The sequence below is a fragment of the Benincasa hispida genome, chromosome 8 (assembly GCF_009727055.1).
Source record: "Benincasa hispida cultivar B227 chromosome 8, ASM972705v1, whole genome shotgun sequence".
NCBI classification, from domain to species: domain Eukaryota; kingdom Viridiplantae; phylum Streptophyta; class Magnoliopsida; order Cucurbitales; family Cucurbitaceae; genus Benincasa; species Benincasa hispida.
Genome location: NC_052356.1, coordinates 19920988 through 19931042, shown reverse-complemented (window position 1 = coordinate 19931042; position 10055 = coordinate 19920988). Strand labels below are relative to the sequence as shown.

At 32.6% G+C, this 10055-nt stretch overlaps 1 protein-coding gene across 3 annotated transcripts; it reads right to left on the bottom strand.

Moving 5' to 3' along the window:
* Positions 1-6339: 6339 nt before the first annotated feature.
* Positions 6340-9508, bottom strand: LOC120083874 (glucan endo-1,3-beta-glucosidase). Of its 3 annotated transcripts, XM_039039776.1 has the most exons (4): positions 8282-9506; positions 8040-8069; positions 7651-7939; positions 6340-6647 (listed from the first exon to the last, which is right to left on the bottom strand). In XM_039039776.1, exons 1-4 carry the CDS (start codon positions 9311-9313, stop codon positions 6505-6507), a joined length of 1494 nt encoding a protein of 497 aa, XP_038895704.1. In that variant the 5' UTR covers positions 9314-9506; the 3' UTR covers positions 6340-6504. The 3 variants fall into 3 exon arrangements, with proteins under 3 accessions (XP_038895704.1, XP_038895705.1, XP_038895706.1); XM_039039777.1 differs by lacking the exon at positions 8040-8069 and having other exon boundaries at positions 8282-9496; XM_039039778.1 differs by lacking the exon at positions 6340-6647 and having other exon boundaries at positions 7855-7939; positions 8040-8096; positions 8282-9508.
* Between the last annotated feature and the right edge of the window lie 547 nt (positions 9509-10055).

The following is a 10055-nucleotide window of genomic DNA, read 5'->3' as shown; positions in this document are numbered from 1 at the left end:
AAAAGTTTTTAATATTAATACCAAAATCTAATAGTGACAAACTCTATTGTTAATAGCTAACCTCTTATCATTGATAGACTCCGAGAGTTGAGTCAAAATTTTGCAACTGCCCCATAATGATTCCCCTATAATTCTCAAATTGGGAGTCAACAATGAGATGAGATATGAAACATCACGATCTTTTGTCTTTTCGATATAAATTTGTTATGGATAATAGATATGAAACATCACGATCTAACGATGGAGTATGCTTGAACAGACGACCATATCTTTTGTCTCATTACAGCTATTTGGTCGATGTGGTTACACAATGAATTGGTATATCCTTTTATTGTATGAATGTGGTCTAAGCCATCGGTATGAAATATCATTATCTTACAGTGGAAACATTTTTTTTAATGGAAAGTTACATCTTTTACCTTATACAAACTATTCAGATGAAATGGTGTATCCTTTTGTGTATGGATGTGATCTAGATTATAGATATGAAACATCACAATTTAGATTATAGATTTCTTTTTTTGTTTTCATTTTTTTTGAAAAATGTATTGAATTGCAATAAAATGAAAAAGACCTCATAACTCGAGGTCAAGGCACAAATAGAACCAAAGGACTTACAAGAAAAAAAAAAAAAAAAAAAAAAAGGTAGATACAACTCAAGGAAAAAGGCCCAAGGAGGAGAATCTGCTCAAATTCCTTCAAGCCATCGCGAACAACGAATAAAAAAATCTCAGACCACATAACTTAACTAACAGCTTGCGAAGGACCAAAGTAGCTCCATAGGCACGAATTCCGCTCATGCCAAATATAATAAATAAAAGAACATCAAGTGACTCTAAACCTCACGTCTCAACTAATCACCCACACTAAAGCGAAAAATTCTAAATTAAGCTTTGTACCCAATGTGCGATCCTACAGGAGCATGCACCCCAAAAGAGCATGTCCATCAAATAGTCTAGCTAAAAAGGTAATTAAAAAATAAATAGTCCTAGACCCAACTTCACTAGTGTAAAGGACACATACATTAGGAACACTAGAGCACCACCTGCTGGTATGATCACCCGTCCGTAATCAATTTCATACAGCAAGCCGAGAAAAAATATATCGAAGAATATTACCTCAAAACCAAATAAGCTTAGCCCACATTACCACATGGTCACTAAGCCATAAGGAATCCTTGCACTAGCAATTTAAAACACTCCTGAGCAACAAAGGAGTCAGGTCACAAGATTCTCCCTCCCAACCTCAGCTACAATAGATAGAACTTGCTTGAAGAGATTAACCAACTCTCTAGAGTTAAAAGGCTAGTTCCAAGTTCCATCATTGTGAAGGAAATCCCCAACCTTAACATGAAGAGAACTATATTTGCATCCAATATAGCCATAATATTAAACTAATGCATAATAGAACCCCCTTCCAACTAAGGGTCAAACCATACCGAACAACAAAGACCTTCTCCAATAAAGAAATGAACCAAGGGCTCCAATCTATCACAAACACGAAGAATAACCTACCACTACAAGAATTTTGGGCTTTAATGTCGATTGGAAAAAATGAAATCGGATGTATAATGTCGGTTTTGTTTTTTTTTTTCAAAAAGTGGATCTTTAATGTCGGTTTTAAACCGACATTGTAGGGTACCTTTAATGTCGGTTTTAAACTGACATTAAATACCCACGTAATTTATCTCACTTTCTATTTTTTTTCTTTTTTTTTTCATTTCTCTCTTCACTTTCTCCCTATTTTCTTTTTCCTCTCATTCTCACGCTTCCCTTTTCAGACCCTTTTCTTTCTCACTTCTCTCTTCAAAACCCTTGCTATTCGTCCGTCGATCGTGGGTGAAGAGGTTGTCGTGGGCAAATCTAGCCTCTGTGCAAGTCTGTTCGTCGTGCAACCCATGTCGCCGCACCCAGTCGCCCGGATCTACTGTGCGCCGCCGCACTCAGTCCCCCACGTCTCATCCGTCGTTCGCATGTCTCTGCCGCATGCGCCGCTAGGTTCGTTCTACCTTATACTTTTAATGATGTTGTTTGTGTGTTTTTTAGGTATTTGGAAGGGATGGGGAGGAGATGGATTTATTGCAACAGCAAGGGATTCACGTAAAAATTATTCCTGGTAAGTGCATTTTTTAATGTTTGTAGTTTTAAAAACAGTTTCTAAGTGTTTTCAAGTGACTCTAATGAGATGAAAATTCCTGTTTGAGAAGTTATAGTGTGCTTATTTCTCTTTGGACCATATTGTATTAGAATGTAATACCCGTTTATGACTCATGGGTACTATTTATTTATAGTTTAGATTTGATTCAAGGTGCTTGAGTTTGTGGGTTGCACTATGGTAGTTTGTGGGTTATTCATGCACTATGGTAGTTTTTGTGACAACTTTTGAGATTTGAAGTACATTGTGAACTAAATTTGCTTATTGATGTATGTGTTCTTGAATATTCATTTTTTGGGAATTCTGATAGTTTTATTGAGAACAAGTGGTGGTGAAATATTTTTGGGAGTGTGTTTCTTTGAACAGGTTCAAGGTAAATTTTTGGTTTTGTTGTGGTAGCATCGTTATGCTGCCAAAAATTTTCCATCATCTTCGTATCTCATATCTAGGTAACCAAGCTTCTCTTCTTCAAGATCTTGAAAAAGAAGATTCTCTCAATTATTCAACTATTGAGTTTTCTTGTTTTGCAGGTGCAACAAAGGAGTAAAGATTTGGTATCGCAACCTCTTTATGCTTTTTCTTGGGGAACTCTAGATCCAACACATTCACTACAAAAATTTTGCCTTAAATGTACCATTTATGCACATTCCCAATAAACACGGCTAGTTGAATATGAATTCTGATCACATTTTCACTTTCAATCCTTTGTCTTAAACCTTTATTGTTTGTGATTTTTTGAACAACAGTGGTCAGACAAAGATGCCTATAACTAGACACTGCTGAAACTGGAGTCTGTTCGTTATGAAGAGATCCATACTTACTAAGTGGAGAGGGATAGTAAACTCATAATGTTTGTATTACTTGTAATTTGTGTTTTCAAGGCCTGAATTATTGTACGGTCTTTTAAATTATAATTTTATAGCAGAAATTGCAAATTAAATGTAATAGATTTACAATCCATACATGAATAATATGTCATAGCCACAGCGTTCGATGATGATGTGTCATGTTATACTTTTTGACTGGAAAAATGGATTTGGCAACGGAATTTAAAAAACACGGACAATAATTGATAAAACGGACAGATTCTGGGCTTCAATGTCGGTTTAAAGGGCTTCATTTGATTCTTAGGCTTAAGTTGCACCCGACATTAAAAACAATGTTATTAAAGCCCTTTAATGCCGGTTTAAAACCAACATTAAAGACATTAAAGGGCTTTAATAATAACACTATCTTTAATGTTGGTTGTCAACCGACATTAAAACCCTTTAATGTCGGTTTAAAACTGACATTAAAGTCCAAAATTCTTCTAATGTACCAATACCAAGACGAAGATCTAGAGGAACAATAAATTTTACATGTGTCTGATGGGTTAGTATGTATAAATGTAAAAGAAAATTATATTGGGTAGCAAAAAGTTCCTTCAAAATTAAGTGTCGTTTTTTTTTTTACTATGCAAGGACTTTTTTCTTCTTCTTTTTTCCCTTCTAGAATGTAACAACTTTATGTGTGTAACTTATAAACAAATTCAGGCCTATATATATAAGAAGTTTTACTAAATCTATTTTTAGCTATATTTTCACAAATTATTATCATTCCAAAGTATATCGAAATTGTTGAACTAAATTGTCACCAAGAACCAACTCTTAAGACTTTTGTTTGTTACTTCTATCAAAATAGAAATAGGTTATTTTTCTTTAACCAATAAGCTTTTTCTTAAAAGTAGTAGTAATAATAATAGTAGTTATTATTATTATTATTATTATTATTATTATTATTATTATTATTAACAGGGTGATATTATTATTATTATTATTATTATTATTATTATTATTATTATTATTATTATTAACAGGGTGATATTATTATTATTATTATTAGCCAGAATTAAATAATTGGACTGATGTTACTTAAAATCTCACCCTATCTAACAATATTCTTCAACAAAACGCCCCTTACACGTTCAGCTCAACCCAACAATCCAATAATAATTAAAAACAGTGACAAACTGACAAATGATATAAATCAGACTATTGAAAAGAAATTTAAAAGAATAATAACCTAAGCCTTGCCCCGTTGGAATGGAATAATTTCAGGATAAAAAATCATTTTCCAACGTTCATAAACTTTAATAGATAAACAATTTAGACCAAAGTTTACCGAAATATAATTAAAATTGGTATAATCATGATGAATTTCCATTTATGAATCAACTATAATGACGAATCGTAAATATAATTGAATTGTTTTTTATTGTATTTATGTAAAATAATAAATTTTGTCACATTTACTATTACTATTATCGAGACCATTATTATTACATCTTAGGGTCTAATAGTGACAGTAACAGTAAAAGCGTCAAAATTCATGATTTTTCCTATAGAACAGTAACAATCTAGGAAGCACATATACTTCTAATTGTGCAGATAATCGGTATCAGATACGAATACATCTAGATACATTGTAGATAGGTGTCTAATACGTGATTTGAAGTATTTGAATTTTTTTTTTTTTTTTCAGATACAGGTATCTACTTTCAAATATGTAAAGGGGATACATTGGGTCATTTTTTTTTCAAATTTAAGCCCAACCCACAATCCATTTTATTTAAGTGTGTATTTCAGAATGATTTTTAAATCATCAAAATTACTATTTTCATTTTTAAAATCACTAGAAAACATACTTTTAATTACTCAAAATTAATTTAATTTTCAATTTTATACTTTCGAATGTAATTTTCATATAATCAAAATCAGTTTTGAAAGTATTAAACATGTTTCACGGTGAGTTTGAAAATAATAAAAGTAATTTTAACCATTTTAAAATCAATCTCAAACATAAAAGTCCACTTAAATCAAGCAATCTAAAAAAAAATAAATTAAAAATGATAAAAACATAAAAAGTTAAAAGAAAAACCCGAAATATAATTAAATATTCATTCTCTCTTCTCTCACTATCTAAATCATGATTCACACCCTTTTCATCTTCAACTTCATTCTTCAATCTTTATCCTCTAAGTATTTCCTACCATCTACTCTAGTCGCTCAATCACCACTCAACATTATTGGATTTTTTTTTTCCAAGTTTCACTCTCTTCTCCAATCTATTTTAAACTAACTTAAAATAAGTATTATAACAATTAATTGGGTAATATCATATATATACACACACATATAATAACGTATCTTCAACGTATTCGTATCTTAGTTTTTTAGAAATTGACGAATCGTCGTGTCGTATCGTATTCGTATCTTGTAACTGTATCTGTGTCTATGCTTCTTAGGTAACAATAATGGTAATCGTAATGATAGGGTAAAGATAGGACGTAATTTTCAGACGTAAATGGATTGTGCACGCTCTGCTCATCAATCAATTTACATTTTTTTTATTATAGATTTCGAAGTGAGTTTATATGTTTCAGTACAAATGTAGAAGACAAGTAAACAACACCAAAGATAATCAAACATTCACATTACCATTAATTTATTACGTTTTCATTGGGGTAAATGTGTCCTTACTTCTTATTATCTTTATAAAAAAAATTAGTTTTTATTATTTAAAAAATTAATCATTATATTTTTAAATTTGTAACAATTTAATTTAAGAACTTTAACTAGTAATAATTTAGTCTCTATACTTTAAAATTTGTAACGTCATTATCCATTTCATGAAAAAATTTGTAACATTCCATTAATAAAAAACTATACGTGCATATCATATTTTTATAAGTTATAAATAATTAGTTATTAAGCAATAAAAATTGACACTTAATTTTGATTGGTTTTTTATGATAAAGATTAAATTGTTTTGAATTTTAAAATATAGAGATTAAATTGATACTTATTAAACTTCATGAACGAGACCTCGTTTAGTAATCATTTAAATTCTTATTTTTTTTAAATTAAATTTATAAACACCCTTTCTACTTCTAAATTTTTTGACTTGTTATCTACTTTTTAGCAATGTTTTAAAAAACCAAACAAAATTTTAAAAACTAAAAAAAATAGTTTTTAAAAACTTTTTTATTTTTTTATTTTTTATTTTTTGAAATTTGATTAAAAGGATACAAATATGGTAAGAAATTGAGACAAAAATAAGATTACTTTTTTAAAATAAAAACTGAAAAACAAAATGAATACTAAACCAAACTTAAATTATTTTAAATTTTAAAATATGGAAACTAAATGGTTATAAACTATAGTTCATGGACGAAAAATGTTAATTAAGCAATATTATAAATACAAAAGCAATGGCATTAAATATTACATGTAATTCCTATGAACTCCAAAAAGCACTAACCCCAACGGTCCCTTTTCCTTTTTCCTAAAAATCCATAATCCCACTTTTCTTTTAAATTAATAAAACAGCGCCAGCTACCACCGCAATAGATGCCCGCGCCACCGCCCCCACCGCCCTACAGCTCATCGCCGCCGCAGACGCAACCGACTTCGTTAACTTTTCTGCATCGAACGGGTAACTGCAGGTCTCGTAACCTGTTGATTCCCAAAGCAATACAAATATAGTATTGAAATTTATTTTATTTTTTTATTAACTCAAATAAATAAATCTTTAAATTTGATTGTTATGATTTTATCAAATTTCACAAATTGTCCTTTATTTTTTCTAACATTTTCACACTGTAGTTAAGTCCAAATAAAAGTTTATAGAAAATAGAGTTCTTTGGGTCCAACAAAGATTGTTTGATGTTGATTTGCTCATATGAAAAATTGTAAAGACTTCTTGAACTAACGAATGTCTATGTCCAAACCATTTCATTTCTTATTTTTTGGTTTTTGTTATTAAAAATTAAACCTATTTTCTGACATTTTTTACTATGATTTACTTCCATGTTGAATTATTGACCAAATTTAAAAGAGAAAAATATATATTTTTAAAAATTACGTTTTAGTTTCTAGAATTTGACTTGATTTTTAGAAATATCGATAAGAAGTTAGATCAACATAGTTTAGTTATTCTTAAACATGCAATTTTAATGCACTATTTACGTATTTCATTTTTTTTTTTTTTTTTTGCAAATTTTTTAAAAATATACTTGGCATAGAACATAATGACTGGTCAATGTGCCAAAAGTAACATTAATGACTAATAAATTCATTAAAAAAAAAAAAAAAAAAAAAAAAAAAAAAAAAAAAGATAACATACCTACCAAGGTTCTATTAAAATTCATATAGCCTATGATCTATCCATCTAGTTTGGCCCATTGACATGATGACATTTTTATAAATATTTTTATATTTTCTTAATTCTAAAATCCACCGAAAAATATGACTAACATAAATATAATATCAATAATAAGCATGTTAATTTGTTTAAAAAAATAGTAAACACTTCATAATTTCTGATTTTTTAAATACTCTATAAAATTTAGGAGCTAAACATTTAAACATAATTTGGAGCAGAATAAATTTTTTTTAAAATAGTGCGGCCAAATTAAAATTTTAAATTAAAGGGGAAAAAAAAGAAAAAGAATCTTACTGGGGTCGGTGGAGGTGAGGATGGCGGTGTGGTTAAAATCGCAGTTAAAATCATGGCGGCCAGCGGTTTGAAAATAAGCGTTCATGGCGTACGATGCATGTGACCGCACTGTATTCGGGTCGTAGCAGGCCCCACCTTCTTGTATGGGCCCACAGTCCACTCCACTACTACACACGTAATCAATATTCTTCTGCAACGCTTCATCTGAAGCGTCCGTTTTCGGCACGCACCATTTCCTCCCCACATCTGACGGTTCCGGTGCCCCCACTGGCGACGTGGGCCCCAATGACTGTTACATCAAAACTCTCCAGCTTACTTCAATTCAAAATAAAACGAAGAACATGGAGGGTAATTTCGTCATAAAAGAAAAATGACACGTGGCTTTCTACCTCCTTGGACAGCAGGCTTGCACTAGAAATCTAATCCACGTGGTGAATTATTATTGGCTACCAAAACAACATGTTCACAGGTAAAACTATAAACCAATTAGAAACAAACACGTGGTAGAAAAAATTCCGTATACTACTCTTCCACTGGCTCAGCAGAAGTAATGTGAATGTGGAGTGCTTGATGTACATTTACTAAAATGCCCTCCCCGGCGAAGGGTTTTTCTAAAGGAGAAGTGATTTACCGATGGATTCCGGAGGATTCCGACATCGTAAACCGGAGTTAGATCGGGTTGGAAAAGTCCGTAGTTTCTCTCAGAAGTCGATGGTTTCAGATTCTCGTTGAATAGAGAGAAGATGTAAGTTTCGAAGGTTCTGTTCGGCATCAATGGCGTCCCCTTCCCGGAGTTTACATGCTTCACGAGGTTCCGGTTGTAAGAAATGGCATTCTCCAAGCTCACGCCGGGCTGGTTTGGGTCGCCGGCGGAGGGCCAGCCGGTCTCCGCAACTACGATGTCCACATCGCCGTAACCGACTTTCTTCATCGCTGAATGAACCGCGTCTAGCTGCGCGTCGAACATGTTCGTGTAGTGCTTTCCAGTAGCGTTGTCGAAAACTCCAGCATTGGGTTTGAACAACGCGTAATCCAACGTCGCTGGTCTGAAACCAAAGAACGGGTATGGATTTACCATGAACGGCGTCTTGGTCTGATTGTGAAACTCGAGGATTGGAGCAAAAATGGCCCGGTCGTACCCTCGCCGGAACCGACCGGTACTCGGCGGCTCCGACGCGGACAAGATTCCCAACGAATGCGGGGTTGAGACCTTGATATCAGAGATATTCGCGTGCCTCAAAGCGGAATGTATAGCCTTCATTGCAGGGAGCAAGTGCGCTATTAGATTCTTGTCGGAGGTGGCGAGGATCTCGTTTCCGACGGCGATGTGGTTGATCAGAGTGGTGGGGTGAAAGGGGAGAATGTTGTTGGCGACCCATGCCTGAGCGGCGGGGTCCTTGGCGAGGGCGGGAATGTCACCGTTCGCGATGGAGACGGTGAGGAAGATGCCGGTACCGGCGAAGGCACGGAGGATATCGGGGTTGGCGTCAAAGATCTTGACGCGGTCGATGGAAGTGTGGGATTTGAGGAAGGCGGCGACCTGGGAAGGGGGAGGGAGGTTGTTGGCGACGGTGCCATAGTTGACGCCGATGGAGTAGGCGGCGGAGGAAAGGGGGAGGAAGAGAGAGAAGAGGAGAAGAGAGAGAAATAGAGATTGAGCCATGGGAGAGAGAACGGGTGAACAGTGAAATTACAGAGTGGAGGGTTTTTGAATCGTTTTGCGGAAAAAGAGAAAAGGAAGAAGAGAAGTGGGCCCCACGTATCTTGAGATTCTTTTGGGCCTATCAGAGGCCCATTGCTCACTCTTATTCAACGTAATTTTTGTGAACATTTTCTTTTTCAAGATAATTTATACTTTCGTTAAACCACTATTTTAGTTTTTGTTCAATTTTAATGCCATTTCGATATGTATTTTTCAATACATCTTACATTTATAAATTTTGAAAACACATTCTTCTTATTATTATTATTTAACCAATTTTAATAAAAAAAATTGATATCTATTAATATACTATAAATTTTGAAAACATATTAGTTTTTAATATTTTTTAAGAAAAATATTTTCATATTATATTTCTTTACATAAAATTATTATTATTATTTAATCAATTTCAATAAAAATTAATTTTAAGGGATTAAATTTAAGATTTTTGAAAGTATAGGGATTAAGGTTAGATCATTTAAAATTAGTATGCGAACTAAATTATTACAAACTAAAGTTTTAAAACTAAAAGTGTGTTTGGAATATATTTTCAAGTGTTTAATTTAAAAAATAAGTCATTTTGGAATAAACTTGAGTATTTGGCAACCATTCAAAATAACTTATATTAATTAAATTTGATCAAAAGTATTTAAATAAAAATGAATTTTTTGAAAAATATTTTTTCTCAAATCAATCCAAACCG

Bases quoted from the DNA above. Each gene is read 5' to 3' on its own strand.
- LOC120083874 (XM_039039776.1), bottom strand. From the start codon at position 9,313: ATGGCTCAATCTCTATTTCTCTCTCTTCTCCTCTTCTCTCTCTTCCTC. The intron at 8,070-8,281 runs GTAAATCACTTC...CACGTGGATTAG, and splicing joins GAATCCTCCGGAATCCATCG to ATTTCTAGTGCAAGCCTGCT. The intron at 6,648-7,650 runs GTAAGATTCTTT...GGGAATCAACAG, and splicing joins CCTCACCTCCACCGACCCCA to GTTACGAGACCTGCAGTTAC.